General features: G+C 49.9%; 1 protein-coding gene across 1 annotated transcript in view; it reads right to left on the bottom strand.

The window, feature by feature from the left end:
- Positions 1–423: 423 nt before the first annotated feature.
- Ppp2r2c (protein phosphatase 2 regulatory subunit Bgamma) overlaps positions 424–24,949 on the bottom strand; it is an 83,865-nt gene continuing 59,339 nt past the window's right edge. Inside the window, exons 5-9 of the mRNA XM_027387079.2 lie at positions 23,412–23,589; positions 14,929–15,093; positions 5,166–5,335; positions 3,055–3,146; positions 424–715 (exon numbers count right to left, since the gene is read on the bottom strand). Coding sequence (XP_027242880.1) covers positions 424–715; positions 3,055–3,146; positions 5,166–5,335; positions 14,929–15,093; positions 23,412–23,589 — 897 coding nt within the window. The remainder of the gene's footprint in view (positions 716–3,054; positions 3,147–5,165; positions 5,336–14,928; positions 15,094–23,411; positions 23,590–24,949) is intronic.

Below are 24,949 nucleotides of genomic sequence, written 5' to 3'. Positions count from 1 at the left end.
ACAAAAATGCACCGTCCAAAATCCAACGCGAGCCAGCAGCTCTGAGCCAGAGCACATGGCTGGCTCCTTTGAGGACCCACAAGTCTTGCCTGGCTTGGGAGCTTCACTCTTTCTCTGGAGTCCCATCAGGGACCAGCTTGACTATCCCAGATAGGAAATGACCCACTGCAGTAAAAATCACCCCAGACGTGAATAAAGTCCGGATAATAAACAAAGGCCCAACCTGAAGCGGAAGGACCATAAACCCTGGCCGGAGGCCCACCAGGCACATCCATCTTATCACCCATGACTGAAGCTCCTTCCTTTCCTTTGTTTAAACCGGCAATTACCATCCAAGGCAACTACAGCCTAGGGACTCACGTCCCCACCATGGCCACCATCCTGCCCTCCTACAGAGGTGGCCGAGAGGGCCACTGAGGCCAGCTAATGCATGTCAGAATTGACCTTATCCTGGAAGATATATAGGTTGTTGGTGGCTGCAATGGCGATGATGTTCTCAGCTGGGTGCCAGGCCGTGTGCAGGATCTTCTTGGTGAAGTCCAAGCTGTCCACACTGATGTCATCACGCCGCCGCTTGCCACCCACACACACACGCCGGGGCTTGAGCACTGCCCTGGGTTTGCTGCTCTCCCTAGAGGCCTCCAGCGTCACATCCCGCTTGGTGTTGCGGTCGAACATGCGGAAGAAGTTGTTGTAGGCCCCTGTCATGATGACACTGGTGAGAGAGGAAGAAGGGTCAGTGTGGGAAGACAGAGGGGATAGAGACACTCTGGAGCTGTGGGTTGTCACTCCTGGGACAGGGAGCTTTGTTTGCCTCTCTGCCAACTTTCTGTTGGTGTCACCTCTTACATCTCAGCTGCCATCTCCACTTTAGAATCCTTTCATGTTGCCCCAACATTAAAGGTACCTTCCCATCATTGGGACATAGCTTAAGAGAAGCAATCCTTGTTTGTAACCCTAGTGGCAATAGAGACAGGGATGACACAAGATATAATTGTGGCTCTCCCAGAGCCTCTGAACATGCCAGGCCTACCTCCCCTCCACAACCTGAGGGGCTAAGCCAATGAATAAATAAATGCTCACTGCCATGGATCACATAGGGTGAGGCAAATACCATAGCAGACAAGGGGACCCTGGAAGCAAACTTCTGCCCTATGTCTTCTGTTCCACGGCCTTCATCTAGTGAGGCATGGGAGTAGGTTATTCTTCCATGATGCATTTGGAAAGCAGGTCTGGATCTAGAGGAAGGATTTGGGATTGGGCCTAGGGGAGGCTGGAAAAGCTGAGGGGAGTAGAAGAGGAGGAAAAGCCCTAGGGGGAAGGAGCTTATTTCCACAGAGGGCTCCACAGAGGAGGGAATATTCAAATAGTTTCAGTGGCTAATGAAGACATAGGCCAGTCTTGTGTGCACAGAGCGCAGAACACCACCGCCAAAAGGAACCCAACATCTTGTGTGTATGCATGTGTGTGTGTGGGTGGGGGTCATTCAGCCTAAGACATTGGCACAATGGCTACATGGAGTCATTTTCCAGAGCGCTGACCCAGGTGAATTCATCTGGTCCTAGCTGGAGAGTAAAAGATTAGGACTAGAAACAAAGCTGGGTCCTGTGCCCCCACTCAAAGATGCTGGAGGGGATGAAGGTACCACCAAGAGTTGTGGTATCACAGAGCAACACCCCAGCCCTCTGCGGGCCCATTTATTAAAGCATTGTGCCTAACAGTCAGAGGCTTGCTGGGTTTTATGCTGAGCCCAGGCACAGTCTGGTTACATGCGCCCCCTGGTGGCAACATAAAGTGCAGGCAGTTGGGTGGTAACCTTCAGCCACCCATCCTAATATCCTGCCTTATTGTCCTTCAGTGGACACCCTGGACCACCACACATGCCTTCTGTTCAGTACGGTTCTGTTAAGAGCCCTGCAAAAGAGGTGGACCCTTGGGATTGATAGCAGCCCCTGTGTGGGTCCAGGCCTACTCAGAGTGGCTTCTTAGGAGTGGTCCTTTTCTTGTCATCACCAGCACCATTTACAGCCTCAGCCTTGAACACAGCCACACTTACAGGCCGCTTCAGAAGCCCTGGAGCATCCTGCCCACCTAAGCACAGGGCCACCTGTGTGGACACACACCCCAGATGGAGGGGACTTTGGGCTGAGGCTCTCATGTCACCACTTCTCACCTGCCGAAAAGGACGGAAAGTGGGGCTGGAGGTGGTGCCTCAGAGGCTCTGGTACAAAAAAATGCCAGGTGCTATGCTCCTCTGGTCACCTGGAGCCTCTCTCCTTCATCTAGGCAGGAGGATATGTGGCTGTCCATCCACAGGCCCTGAGAGGCTCACCCACCAGCCCCTACACTGAAAAGTCACCGATAACTAACTGAGCCTGGGGCCTGTGGGGCCTAATAAAGCATGAGTGGGGACAGGGAAGCAGTGTCCCTTCCCCAACAGAAAATCTTCTGAGCTGTGCAGGGGAAGGCACGTAGAGAGGCAGGTTCTTCAGTACAGCAGGGGAATGATGCAAAATGAAGGATGCAACAGGCCCATCCACACTCAGTGTGGTGGGTCCAGGCTGCGGCAACACAGGAGTCTGTGCCATGTCCTAGGGGCTGTGTTTCAGGCTGTGGGATGGGAGAGGTGGAACACAACTAGGCCACCAGATGCAGTTGTGAGCCCCAGAGGACCTGTGTGAGGCTGCCAGAGTGATGGCAGGAGTAAAGTGTGGGTGGCCTTTCTGTCTCCTGGGGATGGAGATACTGGGGTACAGCCCTCACCCAAGGACCTGGGGTGTGGGCTGATCCTGACCTAAAATCCCACAGCCCCCTAGGACCGGAGGTTAAAGTGGGTGTCAGCATCAGTCACAGAGTGAAGAAAAGTTCACTTCTCAGACCTGAACTTGAGTCGGAGAGCTCTGCCTGCTAGGGAGGAGACCTCCCACACTTCTACCACACCTCGGCGTGGCAAACGTGCAGTTTTGTAGTCAGACTACAGGAAAGATCCCTCCTGGGGTGGAGGGTGATGGGCACGGAAGGGTGTCTGAGGCTATGTGCTTGCAGCTGGCTCACCTGTCACTCCCATTCCAGGCACACTCAAACTTGTCAAAGATGCAGTCACTCTCATACAGGGAGCAGAGTTTACTCCTCAGGTAGTCGTGGACCTGGTGAGAAGAGAGGACAAGCTGAGTAATGGATATCAAATAGCCCTGACACCTCTATAGGATGGATGGTCTTGGCATAGCCCTGCACACACAGCTGACCCAGAGCGGTGGGACATGGGGACAGCACCAGGGAGTAGCATCTACAGAGGAAAGAGACTTTTCACAGCTCAGAGACTGTAAAGGCTGTCACTGGTGAGGTAGAAAATGGTGGACACTGCTGTCTACAGTCTGGGAGCCATTCCTCCTGCCCTAGACTTTGGTTAATAGCACTACCATGCTGTGTCACCATCACCATGGTCCCACCTGCCTGGGACCCAAGAGGGTGAAGCCAAGGCTCTATATCTCTCTGATCCTGGGGGCCAGCATCCAGCAGTACACTGGCCAAAACCAAAGGGCCCCATGGTGCTGCCAATCCTGCCAGACAGAGGGATTCTCAAGTTTCTGTCTCCTTGCATAGGCACAGAAGTCATTAGCAGGTCCAAGCACAGGTGTGTTTTTCCTGTGTGCTGAGTCTTGGGGCAGGGAGGAGATGCTTCAGCTGTAGGGAAAGACAGCGCCAGGCTTCCTGGACCTGTCATGAAGGATGCTCCATGCCTATGGGCCCAATGTCTTCAAGAACCATGGGCGGAGAATGATGAAGGCTTGGGAAAATCCCACTCCTAACAGCCCACTCCAAGACTCTGATGGAGTGAAATAGCTCTCACTTGTCAAGTATTGCAAGTTGTCCAAACATATTCCCACTTCACAATTTCCAGGACACAAAGTCACCTCCAAAGACATGAGTGGGAGTAATCATTAATCATTGTCATTTTAGAATCCATAGGTCAACTGTTCAGAAAGCCAAGCACTCAGCTTCAGCCCTTGGCCCCCAAAATAGTAATGCTGCTACTTCACCCAGGCCCCACAGGCTTTCAGAGGCCAGGAGGCTCCACAATCTCCCCTCCCTAAGAAAACATCCATACACATAGGCCTGTGCCAACCACAGTGTTGCAATGGCCTCAGGGGGCTGAGAAGGCGCTGCTTCAGTCACCTCACAGCCTGAGCTCAAGCTTGGGCTGCTGACACTTTCAGGGGGACACAAGAGGGCCTGTCCTTATACAGAGTGTACAGGGTAGGACCTAGAGAAGGAGAGAGCCACAGGCCCTGCCCACCGCCAACTAAGGTATGGTTGGGTCGACATGTCCTGGAATCATGTGGCTTCTAGAAATCCCTTCCGGAAGCTTTTCCTCTTGGACACACCTCCTCAGCTCTGGTAAGAGCTTTGGGCTCAACCACTGGGCTGAGACTCCTCTGTCACTCTCTAACTTCCCAGTGTTCCTGTCTGCAGAATGGGCTGGAGCAGGGCAAAACAGGTGATAGGCACATGTGTGGCCTCACACACACAGCCCCATGGGTGGGTATGAGGTTTCTGGTAGCATGCTTGAGCCGGTATCTGCCAATCCAAATTCCAAACGGCCTTCAAGGCCCAGCACAAATACAGCTGCCTCCAGAAAGCCCTGCCCCCACCCCCAGCTGCCCCGTGCCCTTGCCAGACACTAGCAACCCACACTGCACATTTGCTATTTTAACAGCGTTGTCCTGTGCCCCACCAAGAGACCTGGCAAGATGAGGAATAAAGGTTCCCCAGAAATACCCAGTGGTCCACCCTGCACACTAGCTCAAAAGGCTACCCCAGGGGTCCAGAAACATCTTCCACACCGCCACTGAACACAATTCACACCCAGATAAGGCTGTGGGTACTGAGTGTGGCATCTGCACCCTAACTTTGGTCCTGACTTCAGGTCTTTCTTTGTCCCCTCTGCCTTTCCTTCCCCCAGAAACTGGGGTTCAAGATGCAGATGGTAGCCCCATTCAGTGGCAGGGCTGGAAACCGTTCTGCAGCTTCACCTACAATGCAGCATAGGAAGCTCCTGTGGCTGGGCAGCCCTCCATGGGGGTGTCAGCACAAGGAAGGGGTGTGTTCCTGGGAGATCTCACACCACACAGAGGGCCCCGAGGCTGCTAGACCTCTACACATACCTGGTAGGTCTCTATGGGCCTCGCCTCCATGTTCAAGTCCCAGACCTTGACAGTGAGGTAATCCCTCGTGAGCATGTAGCGCCCACTGTGGCTGAACTTCACATCGGACACCGAGGAGATGATCTCTGAGAAGAAGGAGCGGTTGCTGGGGTCCTCAGGCTCTTCAAAGACTGTGGAGAGAGAACTGGTGGCTGTCATGGGCTGCCTTGCTTACAGTCAGTAAGAAACACAACCCACTGTATCCACCAGGCTTAGATGTCTGTCTGTACCATCATTCATTCATTCATCAAACTTTCCCTAAACACCACTAAAACCCTTGGCTCTAAGGACCCTCCACAGAGGAAAAGCCCGGGAAGGGCTTCTTATGGGAACTGTGTTAAGTGAGTATTTACTGTACTGTGAATGATGTCATCTAATACCCTAATAAAAACTTCAGGGTGGCAGCCTCATTACCACCATTTTATATCCACAAAAACTGAGGCTTAAGAGCGAATCCATGTGCAGATCTCAGTGGCTAATGAAAATGGGATATTTGAACCCAGAGCTATGACAGCTGCAACCCTCTGTTGCCACCTACTGGCAGTGCGGAATACCAGCCTGAAAAGGTCTTGCCAGACTCTGATACGGTTTTAATATTAACTGTTGTCAGGTCTTCAGGCCTGGAGCTGTGTCCTCTGCATGTGCAGTGGACACCTGTAGTTAGTGATGCCCCAAAGTGACCCTGGTGGCAGAACAGGTGGGGACCAGGACTGCTGTGGGGCTAGCATTAACTTCTTGGGCTCTGTGGGCAGACAGGGTGAGAGACAGGGAGAGAGAGGGGGGTCCATGCTGGCAGCTAACCATCATCTAAGCATTTCCAACTTGTAGAGCCAGCCTCAGGAAACCACTGAGTGACAGCCCTGCCCACTGCCTCACTGGAAGAAGAGGACTGGCCACAGCTCCCAAAGGATTCTTCCCGTGGGCCCCTGAGGAATCATAGATGTCATGCCCTGTCTCCTGGGTCCCACCCCTTTGCCTCTCATCTGGGACTTGTCATTGCCCTCCTGTCCAACACACATGTCATCGCTGCCCTAACCTGTCCAGAGCCCCAACATGGCAACTTAGGACATTCTGACTTCCCTGCTAGGTACTTTCCCAGTCAACATGCCCACCCCAAGTGCCCATGATGTCCTGGGCTTTATTCAAGGTAGTGGGGAGTGACACAAGGCTCTGCTCCCTGAAGCCAACAGGACAGGCTATCCCAGGAGGCTGTGCCAAGAGCCCAACCCGGAAGGGATAGAAACCTGGTAAGCTGAACGTAACGAAGCTCACTGACTAATATCTGACAACTGTTCGTCCCCTGCTCAGCCTCATACAACTGATCCCCATGAGACAAAGTGAAATCTGTCCCTCGTGGTTGTCCCTCAGGAACTGACGTGATCTGGCCCCCATTTCTGAGTCCCACTGTCCCCATCTACTCCTGTCATACTGTCCCTTATACTGAAGCCTGCAAAGGGCACCCCTGGGGAAGCTCTGGGCCTCACTCCCCAGGCTCGCTCTGCCAGAGAGGCCTCTTCCCACCACGCTGGTTAAGGCTGCATCGACAATCTCGAGATGAGATGAAGATTTGCACTGGCTGTTTGGGCTAGAGTAACAGCCATGAGCTGACAGGTGTGTGATGGCTTCAGCAGCTGAAAAGGACAAAGGAAAGCTAGCCCTGCCCACACCCTGACTAGATCTCCACAACAGTCTATAAAACACACATGTTTTAAGCCACAGAGAAGAGAGCTCTCCTGTGGCTCCCGGGTGATAACATGAGAAAGCAGCAGAAGAGCACATGCTGGATAAAGGGCACCCATGGCTCCACCCTGGGAGGCTCCGAGCATTGGATCGAATGCCATCCTTGAATAGCTCAGCTACTGTTAGCTGCAGGTATCCCCAGCATTTGGCCATTCACATTGCTGGAGTCCCATGACGGCAAACCATCATCCCCACCCATTCTGAGCCAAACACATACTCAGTGCTCAGCCCCTCCTTCTCATAGACTCTGCTGTCAAAAGCAGAAATAACTGTCTATTTTGAGGACTCATGGATGGCTGTTTCTATGGTTACCTTGCCACAATTCCTAGCAGATAACAACCTGGGTTTCTTCTAGTGTTTCTGAGAGAACTGAAGCCATGGATGGGAGTACAGGATAACCAGGATATCCCAGCCTGTCCTGGTTCAGACATGTCTGAGGAGCTACTGTGTTCCTTTGACCTTGGCTTCCTCACCTGCCCAGTGGCAGGCATGAGCACACAGTGACCCACAATGCTTCTCACTGAGTGAAAAGAAAGCTACAGTATCATCCTGTTAGGAACGGATCTGTGGACAGGACCCTGGGGTAGTCGCTGACAGCCACACCCTGGCTTTTAAACATAGGAGTGGGAGGCAGTGAACCAGCCAAAGCCCCCGACTTCTTACACAAATATATCAGGAACAGTGATCATGGCTGATTAGCAACAACATGCCTGGTCACTGGAAATCCACTGCTCAGCTTCTCATGAACACTGAGAACAAACACTATGGATGAGACACACAGGACAGAGACAGTGGCCCTTGTAGCAGCATCAGAGTGTAAAAATGTTGTGGCAGAAGGTGTGGTTTGCTGTCAGAGTGTTATCTATCATGCTCCTGGCTTAGGTCTGATCCAGTCTGGGATTGGGAGGCAATCAGGTGAGGATTGATTCTGGATTCTAGATTCTAGGGTGAGAAAAAAATTCCAGAAGAATTTAAAATATAGAATTAATTCCAATAGAAAACCTCTATGAAGCAGGTGGTAGGGTACACACTTTTAATCTCAGCACTCAGGAAGCAGAGGGAGGCAAATCTCTGAGTTTGAGGCCAGCCTTGTCTACAGAGCAAGTTCCAAGACAGCTAGGGCTATTATACAGAGAAACCCTGTCTCAAAAAACCAAAACCAAACAAAACAAAAACTTCTGTATGAACCACTGTATCTGGGATCACTAGTAGACAAGCATCCAAGCACACTTTGTGAGGACCTGGCTGGCTGGACTAGCTTCTGGACTGTCTTGATTATGTTCTCCGAGGCAGGAAAACTATTCCTAAAAGTGGGCAGCACCATTCCCTGAGCTGCAGAAGAAGAAGAAAGCCTCTCTACTTTGTGACTGCAGATGTGATGCAGTCACACAATGCCACACCCCCTCCCCCAACTCCCTGCCCGGGCTCCTGCAGCACATTTCCCTGCCAGGATAAACTGTAACCTTGACTTGTGAATCAACAGGAGCCCTTTCTCCCTTAAGCTGCTTTTGTTTGGGTGCTTTATCACTGTAACAGGAAATGTCACTAATCCAGAAAACTGGTACCAGGGAGTAGGGCTGACCATTTGGCTCTTAGGCCTTTAGAACTGATTTAAAGGAGGAATGTGGAAGAGTTAAGAGGTTTGGGTTGGAAAAGCCCTCAAATGCTATAAACAGAGCTTAAGCTACTCTAGTGGAAGCTTGAAAGAGAAGAATGCTGAGTGAAATTTGGACAGTAGAGGCTCCTGCTCATGAAGTTTCAGAAGGAACAGGGCTCCATCAGGGGGTGAGCTCCATGTAGATTCTTGCAAAGAATTTGGCTTTATGTGTAAATGTCCAGAGTTTAAGGTCATAGACTAATTTTTTTGGTGGAGGACATTCCAAGACAGAAAAACATTTAGGTTTGGCATGATTGTTTACTGCACTTATACAGGTTTACAGTAAAGAAAAAGTGTGTGTGTGTGTGTGTGTGTGTGTGTGTGTGTGTGTGTGTGTGTGTGTGTGTGTAACAATTTGGGCATAAAGATATTTTTAAGTGTAAAGTTTCAAGGAGAAAGAGTCCAAGAAAGCTAAAATGTGCAGCCAAGGCAGAAGCTGGATGGAGGCTGGGATTGTTACAGACATAGTCCCAGCTTTGCACTGGGAAACTAGAAAATATGCCCTGAGAGCAAGACCCGTCCATCAAAGGCTGAAACGTGAATGCAAAGTGTCTAAAAGAAGACAGCCTGGGCTGAGAGTGCGGCTAGAATGGTTCCTTGCTCACTTCCAGGGTCAGCCACAGCATCTGATACAGCTGTGGTTCAAGGAGGCCAATCAACACCTCACACTGACAGCAGAACTCGGCAGCATCAGCCACAGGGTACACAGGGTACTGGTTTATAGGCATGAAATACTTGAAAGTGAGGTCATGGAAGCTGGCACCAAGATTCCAGAAAGCCACTGAAGCCAGATTGTGTGGTAGTATAACATTCCCTGCAAGAGACCCCCGAAGGTCACTGTGAAATCTCAGAAGGTAAAGACAATGTTGCAATGGGGACCCAAGGATATTGGAGATGTCAGGACCATGGGACATCCACCAAGAAAAATTACAGACATGGAACAGACCTGGCCCGAGAGGCTATGTGTACTGAGGGCAACAGAGATGGATAGGTGGGGCTACTTAAGCTCTTTGCTGCCCTGTTGAGTTTATCAAGGGTCCCAGATACTGGGCATGGACCTTACAAATTTAGTGTTTACCTGATAGTTTGGTCTTGTCTTAGCTATTCCTTACTATGGCTACTCCACTCTTCCCTTATTACACTATGTCATTATATGTTGGGAGCATGTGAATTATTTTTTTTATTTTACAGGTTCATGATTAAGAGATTGCCTTGCATCTTAGATAAGACTTGGGCTTTAGACTTTAAAGTGATGGCAGAATGTTAAAAAAAAAAAGACTATAGGGACTTTTGAAGTTGGACTGAAAACATTTGTATTATGAGATGTCTATGAGCTTATGGAGATGAGAGATTTAAAAAATATATGGCTTAAAAGAAATGTGTTGGGGTGTCAAGTTAGCAAGAGGTACAGTTGTGGTAGTAAATGTTGGCCATCAACTTGACAGGACCTAGAATCACCCAGGGGACAAACATCTAGGCATGCCTGTGAGGGGTTACATGATATGGTTAATAGCAATATGAAGCCCCATCCTAAAAGTGGGTGGCACCATTCCCCAGGCTTCAGGCCTGGACTGCATAAGAAGGAGAAAGCTAACTGAACAGGCAGCATTTATCTCCCTCTGCTTCCTGACTGTGGACAGAACTTGACTAGCTACCTCATGTTTCTGCTGCTATCACTTCCCCAGTGCCAGGTCCCAAAGAAATCCAGGACAAGTAAGTGGCTAACTGAGGTGTCTATTAGCATACTCAAGACCATGCTGGCTGCCAGGTTCACTCAGTACTTTCTGCTCCCCTCTGCTCTTCTCACTCCAGGCCCCTACCATAAACTTGTCCAGTGCAGGGGCTTCGTTTCACTTCCCCTAGCTTCTCTTTCCTATATAAACCTGCCATTCTGACCATGCACCCTCTCTCTCTCTCTCTCTCTCTCTCTCTCTCTCTCTCTCTCTCTCTCTCTCTCTCTCTCTCTCTCTCACACACACACACACACACACACACACACACACACACACACACACACCCTTCTTCTCTCATGGCCCAGTTCAGTCTGGACTTTTCCAGATGCCTCTGGCTGTACTCTCCCTCTACAATAAAAACCTTCTCAACCACACCTTGGCTTGTCCTCATTATCATTCACCCACCATAATGAATAGTAACATCGATTGTGAGCCAAGATTAACCTTTTCTACCTTATTGTTTTTGCTAGGGAATTTATCACAGCAACAGAGAAAAGAAGCAAAGACAACCACTAATCCAAAAGAGAAGTTGAACTCAGTGGCAATAACGAACAAACAAAACCAGAGTCTAGAGAGATGGCTCAGTGGTTGTGGGTGCACTGCACTTCCCGAAGATCCCAGGTTGGTTCCTAGCATTCACATCAAGAGGCTCACAACTGCTGCAGCAACAGCTTCAAGAGATGGTGCCCTCTTCTGGCCTCTGTGGGCATTGCAATGACATGCACAAGCATAACCCATAGAGACCTATACTTAAAAGAAATATAATAAATCCTTGTGTTAAAAATGAAAAAAAAAAACATGTCTCTCCCTCAAAAGGACATCCAACCTGTACAGAACCCGGGGGCAGGGGTACTATGCCAATCTCAGGAAAAGGGAAGAGAGCTGCCAAGCTCTTGGAGGAGAACAGAATAATGATAACAGGGCAAAAAGAGCACGGGAAGAGAAAACAACAAGCCAGAGTCACCTATGTACCCTACACAAATGCTCTTAACCCTGCAGGTTGTCATATGCCGTGCAGTCCTGTCTACACATGGGATCATTGGCCTGCAGAGAGGCCCAGACATGCTGATGTAGGCAAAGCTCCCATGTGAGCTAATGGGCAGCTAGGCAATGGGTTCTGAGAATTCCTCAGAAGAGACCTGGCCCCCAGGATGGCCAGCTCCATTCAAAGTCTTCAGTGGTGGCTCCTTCTACACCCCAGCCTTGCAGCCTTCAAGAATCACAGTACACCACAGAGGCAAGCCTGTCAACACTCAGTGCATCCCTGAGAGGCACTATGGGATGCCTAAGGCACTATGCCTATGGGATGAACAGAGGGCGACAGTGCAAAATGAACTTTGCCTCTCCCATGCATGACTCCTGTGAGGCTCCAGCATCACCAGACATATGACAGTCACATGGCAGGGCAAGTTCTTATGTCTGGACTCAGGAAATGCACAAGGGACTCCAGCACCTGCCCTGGTGGGGTTCTGGTTTCTCACTCCACACGTCCCACCCCAGAAATCTGAGTGTCACAGACTGCAGAGGCCAAGTGGCTTTGGTTGCCACCTCTACCAAAGCACAAATTCTGAATCAGCACAGAGCACACAGCACCAAAAACTTCTCCCTGCCTAAAAACACACATACTCACACACACTCACTCACACATACTCTCACAATTCATGCACATTCTAACACATAACACACTTTCTCTCTCTCTCACACACACACACACACTCATACATTCACACACACACAACACACACACTCTCTCACATACACACTCATTCTCTCTCTCTCTCTCTCTCTCTCTCTCTCTCTCTCTCTCTCTCTCTCTCTCTCACACACACACACACACACACACACACACACCCCTTCTCATTTTTAACATGCAGATACACAGACAAATGCCAATAAAACACCAATCACTGTCTCATGGCCATGTCTTGATGTCTTATTTCCTGGGACTTTCTCTGCTTCCATTTTATTAGCAAAGCAGTGTTGCTTTCTCTCACCCCCCCCCAAATCTGTCAGTGCAATCGCTTCCCTGTGTCACTAAAATTTTTCTAAACATTTGGATGACTGAAGTGTCTCTTAAAGATGTCACCATTGCCAATACATCTCTACTATGCTGGACCAGTGGGGTGACTCTGGCTTCTGCCCACACTGAAGGAGGTATCACAGAGTCTCTGCCCCCAACCCCGGGACTCAGACACAGCTCTACCCAGAGCATGCCCAGGTTCCCCTCTCTTCCTCATCTTTTCTTGCAATCTGACAAACAGTTCAGGAATGCGTGCAATCTAGACCAGAAGGGAGCAGGCACAGTTGTCCGGGGCAATGCCCCGTGGTAGTAGGATGGCCCAGCTATGTCTGTCTTAATCCATGGAACCTATAAATGCCACACACAGCAAGAGGACCACTTGTTGACCAGTTGATCTTGAGAAGTGTCATCACACTGGGTCACCCTGAGGCCCCAGTGTGACAGCAAGGATCACAATGTGAGATTGAGGAACTGAGCTCAAAGAGTCTCAACATAACTTTGAGGACTGAAAGAGTGCCTGAGAGCTGAGGAGGCAGCAGGAGTGGCCCCTGAGACTTGGGTAGCCAGAGGCACTGGCTGCCTGAGAGTTACGGGGACATTATGTGCCCTCTGCCAGTTTCTGGCCAATGAGAATCACATCTACTCCTGACAGCTTAGTGTAAGACAATGAACGTGTGCTCAGGTGGCTCAGGTGGTGGCTGATGTGGCCCAGCTGCAGGAAGTCCAGGACTGTGTCTGTGAGGCCAGTTCTTCCCACAATCACCTGAACCTCTCACACCTCCCTTCCCAGCCTGTCAAACACGGCCCAGGAATGGAGTCCTGTGAGGAGAATTCTGAGTGTGTGTGAAAACACACCAAGAAAACAAGAGTCTTGTGACCTCGGTTTCTTGAAAACATGGAATTGTTCTTGGGATGTGTTTGCCCGCTCCTCCCAGGTGTAGTGGATAGGAGTGAGTTTACTTGGGATTACTCATTGCTTGCTGTTGTTAATTCAATTATGCTTATTACCTGTATGGAAAAACATGTTCTTGCCATGTGGGGCTTGTCCTTGTGCTTATATACAGCTTGAACTCATGAGAACTTTATCCATATGACCTTTCTTAACCCTCAGAGTATAAATTGTTGAATGGAGTTGGCTATTGCATGATACTTTAGTCTGCCTCACTTACTGGCTCCATTCTCCCAGGTTTCACCATCTTTAGAGCGGTGACACCATCCCATGCTGATAACCCCAAGGTCAGTTAAGACCTTGACTACCAACATCCATCCAGGTACTGTTCCATGCCCCTGGAGTCCAGTGAAGATTCCATCACTAAGCCCCAAATCCACACTCCACTCCAATCCATCTGCAATATGACCCAACCCCTCCCAACATTCATAACCAGAAGCCATCTGACCATCCCCACCCTACCAGGCAGTGTGCCCAGCAGCTCTGCCTCTAGAATGCACTTGGTGGGGCTAAGTGGTCCCTCCCCACAGCTGTCTCTTCTCTCTACAAAGTTTGCTCCTCATTCTTATTGACACCATCACTTCCCAGCCCTTGCTTGCTACATCCTCCAAAAGGCTACCCGCCATACTAAGAATAAAACTCAGCTTCCCCTTGACCGTGGTGCTCTCCAGTTGCCCTGCCCTGCTCACCAATCCGCTTCCACCCTTTCCATCTGCCACAGCATCTTTGGTAAAGCTTCCATCTTGAAGCATTCGCCCCTGTGGATCCCTCCTTCCAAGGCCTCCAATTCTCACCCTTCAGCAGAGGGTCTGTTCCTGGGTGACCCATAAGTGAGGCCATCCCTGCCCCTTTACTACCCCATCCCTGGGTAGGGGTGCTCTACCTACCCCATGACAGGGACCGTGCCTACTGAATGCTCCTGACACATGGAGTATAGACAAGCCGGGAGGAGAGCTGTAGGGTAGGCGTGGAGATAGAACTTACTCAAGGAATGGGAAAGGAACTGAAGGCTCAGCCTGACCCCACTACCCAGCAGAACCAGGCTTCTGGGGGAGAAGCAAGACTCCATCACTCAACAACCTGGACTGTCTGCACCTCCACTTCTTGAAAACCTGTCCAGAACCTACTGGAATCATCCATTTGTTCATTCATATTTGTTTCCAGATTTTGTCACAGGCACTAGGAGAGTTGGGTGTGGACCAGAGGAAAACAGCCCTATCTTCCTGGCTGGGGCCTGCCTGGGTATCGTGGGGAAGGTGGTCCTTCAAAGCCTTCTTTTGGTGGGGATCACAGTTTGAAGCCATGAGGCCTCAGTTTCCTCTTTGGTCACAATAGATCCCTAAGAGCAATGTGACCATCACCCAAGACAGGTAGAGTATGGCAGACTTTGCCAGAGGTTTCAGAAATGACTGTTGCTGTTTTAGTCTCTATCCCTGGGCCTCCCAGATGCCCCCTGGTGAGAGTGAGGGTTACATACCCTGACTCCAAGGAGCTCTCAGGCTTCTTATGGGAAGCGAGGTAGCTGGTGGCTAAAACAGGCCTCCCCAACACATGCTGGTACACCCACCCACTTTCCAGTCCCAATATACCTAGTTCCTACCCACCGGCTCCAGCCAGAGACTTACGCTTAGAGTGCTTGTCGCACAGGGCAGCTGCCCGCATGTCACAGAGCCGCAGGGAGCCCTTGCTGCTGCTATAGACAAAGAGGTTGCAGTGATGGGGATGGAACTCAGATGCTGTGATCACCTCTGTGAGGTCTTCCATGTTGGCTGGCTTGATGTCAACGATATCTGGGTTGGTGAGGTCAAGGACAACAGTGAGGGTGCTTTTGCTCTCTCCCTTCTATAAGGCCCAAGCCAAACACAATCAGGTCTGAGTGGCTTCTCTGGTTTTTAAGACACGCCCCTAAACAAACACACTGTCTCCTGAACCACAGAGTCACATGGAAGACTGCTAACCAGTACCCCTTCCCAGGATCTGTCCACTGGCCCTGCAAACTGAACCCACACCCTCTTACAAAGGAATGCCTGTCAGCTGCCCAGCCCTGGAGTCACCATAGATCCCTCCCAAAAGCCCATCTTCCTCTCTCAGTAGTCAAACAGAAAGAGCACTTACTGTGCACTGTGACAGTAAGCTGTCCCCCATGTGCTAGATGCTTACCCTCTAGTTGCTACTGTTTGGGGGAAACCATAAAAGTTTGGAACTTTTAGAAGGGTAGACCTTCAAAGGTAACACTTGCTCCTGGTTCCTGCCTTACTCTCCATCTCCTGGGCCACCCTAATGTAAGCAAGCTCTGGCATACACTCCCATGACCATGCACTATGCTGCTCCACCATACCTTCCCAGCCTGGGTCAAACTGTGACCCAAAACAAACCCTTCCTTCCATCAGGGGCTGTGGTCATGGAGAGGCAGGAGTGATGAAAAGACACACACACTACATGCTGGGCCATGGGCACATCACGCCCCTGTGAACTGTGTCTGGACCCTGTGTATAGGTTCACTGCCCCAGCAGCTACTGCCCTTCTACTCACAGTATCAAGACTCTCCAGTGGGAAAATGTTCTCTGATCTGAGCCAGCCCCACACTTGGCTCTGACCTATGCCTTGGAGACTCCAGAACGTGGAATACAGGGACACTGGGATATGGTTTTCCTGGGCTGGATGGGAACAGAGGAGGGGATTCTGGGGCCTGGAGTCACACTCCAGTCTCTGCCTGCAGGCAAAAGAACATTCCACAGCATCCAAGCTATGGACATCCAGCTGGGTACATGGTCATGGAGCCTAAGGTCTTGTCAGTACCTGCTGGGCAGCAAGGTAGCCTACAGGCTGTGGATGTCCAGCTAAGTTACAGGGCTTAAGGACTGGCCAATGCCACTGCCTGGCTGTTATCAGGTGCCACTGGGATGGATGTTATTAAGTACTGACGGTCTGTGAATTACTTATCTCTCTCGTTGCTTCAATAAAATACCTGGCAAAAGCAACTTAATAGAGGAACATGGATAAAACACCACTAGCATAGACACTACGATCAACAGTTAATAAATGGGACCTCATGAACTGAAAAGCTTCTGAAAGGCAAAGGACACCATCAATAGACAAAATGGCAACCTACAGAATGGGAAAAGATTTTCATCAACCCCATATCCGACAGAATGCTGTTACCTAAAACATATAAATAACTCAAGAAACTAGACATCAACAAACCAAACAGTCTAATTTAAAAATGGGGTACAGCGCTAAACAGAGAATTCTCAATAAAGGAACCTCAAATGGCTGAGAAACACTTAAATGTCCAACATCCTTAGCCACCAGGGAAATGCAAATAAAAACTACTTTGAGATTCCATCTTATACCTGTCAGAATGGCTAAAATCAATAACACAAGTGACAGCTCATGCTGACGAGGATGTGAAGCATGGGGGACACTCCTCCACTGGTGGTAGGAGTGCAAACTGGTACAGCCACTGTGGGAATCAACATGCCAGTTCCTCAGAAAATTGGGAACTGATCTACCTCAAGATCCAGCTACACCACTCTTGGGCATATACCCAAATGATGCTCCATCCGACCACAAGAACACTTGCTCAACTAAGTTTATAGTGACTTTATTCATAATATCCAGAAACTGGAAACAACCTAAATGCCCCTCAATTGAAGAATGGATAAAGAAAATGTGGTACATTTACACAATGGAGTATTCTCATCAGGTTTTTTTTTTTTTATGTCATCATGAAATTTGAAGGCAAATGGATGGAACTAGAAAAAAAAAAATCCCGAGTGAGGTAACCCAGACCCAGAAAGACAAATGTGATATGTACTCACTTTAAGGTAAATATTAGCTGTTAAATAATTGATAGTCATGCTACAATCCATGGACCCAGAGAGGCTAAGGAAGGAAGGCTCAAGGGAAGAATGCATGAATCTTCCTGAGAAGTGTAAACAGATTTCATGAGTGGATTGGGGGCAGCTGGGGATGGGAACAGGAGGGATTAGGTTGGGGGTGGAGGAAGAGAGTACTGGGAAAGATGACTGGAACTGGGGGGCATTTAGGGCTCTATGTGGAAACCTAGTACAGTGAAAACTCCCTGGAATTCATGAGGGTGACCCTCATGAGGAATCCTAGTAATGGAGGGTATGGAGCCTGAACCATCCATCTTTTGCAATCAGACATGGCTTCCAGGGATGGGACACCAACTCAGCCACAAAACCTCTAACTACAATCTGCCTTGCCTGCAAGATCTGCTGTGGCAATGGTGGCACAGAACTTGTGGGAATGGCCAACCAATGCCTGATCTAATTTGAGGTCCACACCAAGAGAGGGAGGCCATGCCCGATACTATCTGGATGGCCAGGAACTGGAGGCTGGATAACCCAAAGGCCTAGGGTAGAACCAAGCACCACTGGCAGAAAAAAAAATCAATGAAATGATTGCTAATCATGCTCTGCCATACTCACAGATCAGTGCTTCCTCAGGCTGTTATCAGAAACTGCCTCCAGCAGATGATGAGAGCAGATGCAGAGACCCACAGCCAAACATTAGGCAGAGCAAAAGCCTAGGTGGGAGGCCTCCATCATGTCCCTCACTCGAATCCAGGGAACCCCAAGGAAGAAGGAGAGAAGGAATTGTGGGAGCTAGAAGGGTTGAGGACATTGGGAGAGCACAGCCCATGCAATCAACCAAGCAGGGCTCATAGGGGCTCACAGAGACTGAAGCTGTATTAACAGAGTCTGCACGGGTCTTCGCTAGGTTCTCTGAATATACGTTATGGTCGTTGGCTTGGTGTTTGTGGGGGCACTCCTGACAGTGGAAGTAGGGGTGTCTTTGATTCTTTTGCCCGATTTTAGGGCCCTTTTCCTCCTACTGGGTTGCCCTGCCCAGCCTTGATGTAAGGGTTTGTGCCTGGTCTTATTGTATCTTACTGTTGCGTGTTCGGTTGATGTCCCTGGGAAGCCTGCTCTTTTCTGTGTGGGGCAGAGGAGGAAGAGTGGGTCTTGGGGAGAAGGGAGTTGGGAAGGAATTTAGAGGAGTGGAGGGAAGAGATGCTGCAGTCAGGATGTATTGTATGAGAGAAGAATAAACAGTTTTTCTTAAGACAGGAAAGGGAGGATCAAGCTCCGTGGCACATGCCGTTAATCGCAGCACTCAGGGGGCAGTTGTAGGCTCTGGTAATTTGAAGTCAGCCTGGTCTACATAGTGAGATCCAGGCTAGCCAAGGCTACATAGTGAGACTTAGTCTCAAAATGGGGGGTGGGAGATTCTGACTTTGTTCTTTTCATTCTTTCCGGGACCTGAGCCCAGGGAATGGTGTCACCTACATTTAAATGGGTCCTCCCTCCAACTTCTATTAACCAAATCTAGACAATCCCTCACAGACATAATCAGGGATTGGTTTCCATGGTGACTCTAAATCCAATCAAGTAGACAATCAAGATTAATCATCACAATTTATCCCACTAAGTTTCACTGAGTCCATCCTGAAACAGGGGCCTGATGGAGACGCCTGACAAAAGGTGGCTGTGGGAGGAGCACACAGCACAAATGCACCGAACACACCTCTCCTTGCATGCCATGTCAGTGGGGCTTTCCAGATACCCTTAAATATGACTTCTCCAGGTGGCTTTAATTTTGGAGATCAGGTCAGAATTTAGGGGTCCTGGGTTATATGTCAGGACTTGGCTCTCTAGAATATGTTATGCCACATGGGAACCCAAAAACTTTAGTTTCCCCATGTGCAAAATGGGGGCTTAGGTGTGACTGAAAAATAGTGGTTCCTTTCTAGGACTGACCTGGGTGGCCATGAGGTGAGATGCTATGTGACCCTTGAAGACTGGAAATGGGGACAGCAACACAATTCTGTAATTAAAAGAGGGTACTGAGGTGACAGCATTCCTGGCTTCCCCGGGTGGCCTGGAATCCAACACAAGTGTCCTTATTAGAAATGTACAAAAGAAAGAGTGGCACAGGTGCAGGGGCTGGGGGTGGGACACAGAGACACTTACTGAGTGACTCAGTGATGGGACAGCACTGGCCACTAGGGACCAGAAGAGATGGTAGTAGATAGACTGTCAGGAACAGCCCTGAAAGGCAGGTGTAGCTCTTCACCTGCTATACCCCAGTGTGAGCTGTAGGTTAGGTGAGAGAGCGCCAGGCTACTGCAGAGCCAGGCTGTGTTGGGTCCCACAATGAGATCTGTGGTCCTTCCTGTCAAGGACACAGGAAACATGAGCCACATGGGCCTCTGCAGCATTGTCAGAGTGTAGGGACTTTTATAGGCTGTCCTTCATCTCCTGTCACCAAAGGCATTGCCTAGTCTCCCAAAGCTCAGCCTTGGTCATTCTATCACTTTGGAGTGGTGAGTTGTGGAGAGGAGGGGCTGTGTATCTCATGGCTTCCTTTCACTGAATCATGGCATCCATACTATGCAGTGATGGGGACTAAGAGCCACTCCTTCTTCACAGGAAATTCTCTGCTAATCATCCACTGAGTCTGGACTGTGGCCTGGAAGATTTGGCTTGCTCTAGCAAAATATCAAGGGAGAAGTGGACACAGAGAGCAGAGAACCAATACCAACCCCCATTGCATAGGCATTCATGGAGACTATAGGGATGTAACAACAAACTGGGCCTCCAGGCACAGCAATAGCCTGGATATAAGGCAGCATGGAGCCCATCCCTGAAGAAAGCAGGGAGGCTTGGGTGAGCAGGGACACACCCAGAGCCACATGTGGAGCTGTGGAGGAAGGAGTTGGCTTCCAAACATCAGGGCAGGGCAGGCCTTCCAGCACCCTCAGCATACCAAGGACCCTGATGCCCTGGCTATGGCTGTCACTCAACAAGGTGGATGCCAAGTGCAAATGGAGGTTTCATGAGAGAGAATGAGCAAGCCCTGGGCTCCACAGACTGCACCCGGCAAAGCATGAGGCTCATCCACATGTCTTCCCAGGAGCCTGCTCTCAAGACCAGAAGATGTTGTCATGGCAACCAAGTAGTGACTGGAGTGAGAACAAGGCAGCTCTGCCAGAACCCTGCAGAAGGGCCTCCTGTGTGGAGAGCCCCGAGGCCTTCTAACATAAGAGACAATCTAAAAAAAGAATTTTTTTCTCTCTCTAAATTTTCTCCAGCAGATGACCTGGCTGCAAACAAGAACTGAGGGCACTCAAGGCACAGCATGCCAAACCCTAGACCCAGTTCCTGGCTGCCACAGCACAATGCTGAAGGTGAGTGGGTGAAGCCTCAGGCACCTAGTTCTCAGAGTTTTGGAACCTAGAACTCCACTGCTAAGGTAAAGACATGGCAGGAGTCCCCCAAGGCCTATTGCTAGCATTGCCACAGGTTTACCTGCTCTGTTCCCCATGTCCTTACCTAGTCTTTGCTGGCCCATCCTTGTGTCAGTGACCTTATAGCCACTTCAGCTAAGGACACCAGTCACCGTGGGCCTCTGTGACTCAATTTGAAGCTAACAACCCCTGAACACACTGACTGCAGATCAGCCTCATCTTGAGATTCTGGACAGAAATGATGGTCACAGTGCAGTGTCAGCCACATCTCAAGTCCCTGAAAAGATCTTTCTGACTGGGAAGGTGTCTTTGTGTGGAAAGACCTCCTCTGTGAACCAGTTTTTTAAAACTCTGTCCTCTGGATGAAACACTGCAAGTGCTGGTATCTCAGGACATGGGGTGATTTAAACAGGCTGAGTGAGGCTGAGGGAAAACTTACAGGAAGGAACAGAGGCATGGGCATACTAGCTGGCCTGCTTCCAGGCCCCTGAGGAGAACTTGGCTTTGCTCATTCCACCTTCCTGGAAGCTGATGGCCCTGAGAAGAAGCCAAAGGAGAGTCCACGCACCAGACCCTGGGGCACAACCTGACTTCCAGCTCCTTAGGGTCTGGTGTTTGAGTCACCTTGGTCTCAAACAGGCAGGAGAGTGGCTGCCCTAGACCTGCATGCAAGCGGTGGCTTATGCACTGTAAGTCATTTGCCTGCTCTGTTTAGAAATGCTCACAGTACCTCTGCACTGGGCTGTGGAGTGCCAGGGACACAGGAAGGTCTCATCCTGGGTTCCAAGACAAAAACTGTGTGGGCAGAGGGGCAGTCAAAGGAATCCCTGTGCAGCTAAAATTCAAAGGAAATGGGGCCCAGGAGGAGACCTGTCAGCCCAGAAGGGACACGGCAAGGACAGATGGGACTGGGCCATGGAACTGTGGGCAGAGGCTTATAGGCAAAAGGATCATGGGGCCAAGAGTAAGAGGGGAATAAGCAGAGGGTGGAACATGGCCCTATGGGTCCCTGAAGGACAGACAAATCTTGAGAGTTGGGGGAGAGGATGAGGGAAGTGTTACCAAGGAACACCAGCCACCACTGATGAGCCCAGAGCAGTCTCAGGAGCCAAAGGGACCACTGAGAACTTTGAGCAGAGGCTGACAGAAAGGAATGCAAGACCCTGGTCCAGACTCAGTCCAGCTCTCTGCACTCAGCATCACCTCCAACCCTGACCTCAGCTTCCTCCCCAGAATGGATGAGCCAGGATCCTCCAGGTCTCTCTCTCTCTCTCTCTCTCTCTCTCTCTCTCTCTCTCTCTCTCTCTCTCTCTCTCTCTCACACACACACACACACACACACACACACACACACATGCATACACGTACATCCCTCAGAGGGTATCACATAAGCTCAAAGCCATCCCAGCTCAGCATGAGGTCACACATACCTCTCTCCATGCCAGAAGGGAGACATCTCCAATTACTCAGCTGCCATCAGATCCGTGGAAACACCTGCAGCCCAGAGTCCAGACCCTTTTCTGCTAAGAGAGGCTCACCTCCAGGGAATAAGCCCAGAGCTCTGTTCCAGGTGTCTGACTCTCATCACTCTGTGGCCTGGTACCAGCAGGCCACAGTGGGGCAACATGGCTCCCTGATTAACCTGGCAGTCAGACAGGAGGCTGCTTCAAATCCTAGTTTTCCCTAAGCCACATCCGGGTCTTCAGCACCTGACACATACCCCTTCCTGCATTGAACAAGTCAGGCACCTCTCGTCACCAGCTTACCAGGCACTTTCACAAAACTGGAGCCACACACAAGTTGGACACAGTGTGTCCACAACAGCCATATTAGTTCCCTAGTTCCACGAGTCCACTGACATGTTCCCCTTTCCACTCGAGTTCCCACAAGGCCCGCCAGTCCACTGACATGCTCCCCCTTCTACTCTGCTGGTGAATGCTGTGCTCTTCAACATGGATGAGCATAACTCCTGTATTCTAGATGGGAAAAGGAAGTCAGTGACACGGGGACAAACAAGTCTTGGTGCTGGAGTAATCAACTCTCTTTCCTCATATACAACTATCTTGTTCTAATGTCCTGTGGCCACCTAGGTCCAAAGACAGTTACAACACAGCCCAAATTGAAGAAGTCAACATTCTTTACTGTCTCCATTACATCATCGCTATGCCATTCCCTGCCCCTCACTCCCTCTCAGTAGATACTTGTCATCTAATGAGCTCAGACTCAATGACTCAGGTCCCTTACTGCAAAGGGGCTGGTGACTATCCTATTGTGTGAAAGCTCAGTACATGAAACATCACTTAGTATGGCTGGCATTAATAGTCCACACAACAGTGACATGGTAGCAACCTGCCCTTTCTGGATTGGCCCTGACCTTCCCCAGCTTGGTGCAGGCTACACTCACACATCCTATAGGTGGTCCTCTCCTTAGCAGGCTGGAGGAGGGGCAGTGCTCAGTCCTTAGCTTGTTCTGACACCAGGATCCCATTTCTGGCTAGCTTCTGACACCCATATCTCTGATACCCCAGTTGTTACTCTATATCCAGAGAGACACAACACCGGACATGTTGCCTCTAGCTCTCTTGACCTTTCATGGCTCCTATGGGGACCAAGGTGATGGAGACCATTGCCACCCTAAGGAGGCATGGGGTGTGATGGAGCTTCTCAGCAGCTGTGTCTTTTAAGTGTTCATAAATACTGTGGTCCTACACCTGGCCCCCTTCACACCCTAGATGGGACCACAGTAAGGAAGCTGCCAAAACTAAAGCCCGGAAGCCAGTGTGCTTATATACCACCCTGAAGCCACTTCCCAGCAGGTCAAGCCAAGGATACTGAAGCTCCTATCAGTGATGGCCAGATGCCAGAGGTTGATGCGTAGGTCATCTGCTGACATGTATGTCTCACAGTCGCTGTTGACTGAGATGGAGTTGATGTGATAGGTGTGGCCATTGGCAAAGATCCTCCTCGGGCTCACCTCCACCATCAGGTCCATGGGCTTCAGGACAGGGACCTGCAGAGCAGAGACAGTCAGAGTCACAAGGGAAGGGGCCGGAGAAGTCACAGGACACACAATCTTTTTTTTCCCCCAAGACAGGGTTTCTCTGTGTAGCCTTGGCTGTTCTGGAATTCGCTCTGTAGACCAGGCTGGCCTCAAACTCATAGAAATCCTCCTGCTTCTGCCTCTCAAGTGCTGGGATTAAAGGATTACTGCCTGGCAGAGAACACACGATCTTAATGGGAAGCTGCAACACTCATTCAGGAGCAGGGTGTGAAATAAGCAAGCGGTCGTGTGTGAGATCAATGGTCAGAGATACCAAATGTCCTTCACCTGCCCTGCTAGCGCAGCATGCTCTACATGGCTGTTTAACTGTGAGGTTTTCAAAGCCTCCTGGCCTGTATAAGGGGCTCAGGAATAAACCTGCCCACCTTGCATGAACTGATGATGAGAAACAAGATCAAACATGGGATAGGTTATTAACTGGTAATTTATTAAGAAGGGATACTCACACAAGGAACCAATAACCAGATTTGGCACTCTGAGAAGTCCAGTCCCAGATGCCTCCAAGACCTAGCCTGAACACCCCCGAGAGATGAGGAGCGCCTCTTCCTCGCTCTTTATCCTACCCCTCTAGGTACCTGTGACCATACCCAAATGGGCATGGTCAGCAGTACAGGTATCCAGGGTCTCTCCCTATAAACTGAAGTGCCCAGCACACACACACACACACACACACACACACACACACACACACACACACACACACACGCTTCTCTCTCTTGTTCTTTTTATAATTTATGTGTATGAGCATTTTGACTGATGTATGCATGCACACTATGTGGTGTGCCTGGTACCCAAAGAGGTCAGAAGAGGGCATCAAATCCCTTAGGACTGGAGTTACAGACAGCTATAAGCTGCCATGTAGGTGGTGGGAGTCAAGAACAGCAAGTGCTCTTAATCACTGAGCAAGCACTCCAGCCACCAAAACTCTTTCTTGCAAGTTCCACACTCTGCTGGAGGATGCAAGTCCTTGTGTCTTTTAATTAAGCAGGACAAACGTCAACTTTGCCACAACTCTACAGCACCACATTCTGTCCTTCACTGCACCAAAGAAGACCAGCCCAACTCCCTCCACACTATAATACCCAGGATGAGCTCAACTCAGTAACTACAGAGCAAGTGTGGCTATACTCTGGGCCTCAGTTTTTCCTTTCTGTAATGGGAATTTTCTGACTTGCTTTCCCTCTCAACTGCAGTTGAAGAGCCCTTCACAGACACAGCCCACCACACCATGCCAGGAGAGAAGCATACAGGGTGTCTGCTGTGTAGTGGATTAAAATTTTTCATCTTGGGGAGAATTTTGAAGATATAG

Source organism: Cricetulus griseus (assembly GCF_003668045.3).
Source record: "Cricetulus griseus strain 17A/GY chromosome 1 unlocalized genomic scaffold, alternate assembly CriGri-PICRH-1.0 chr1_1, whole genome shotgun sequence".
Lineage (NCBI taxonomy): Eukaryota > Metazoa > Chordata > Mammalia > Rodentia > Cricetidae > Cricetulus > Cricetulus griseus.
The sequence above is the reverse complement of the archived record's forward strand: the minus strand, read 5'-3'. Positions and strand labels throughout refer to the sequence as shown.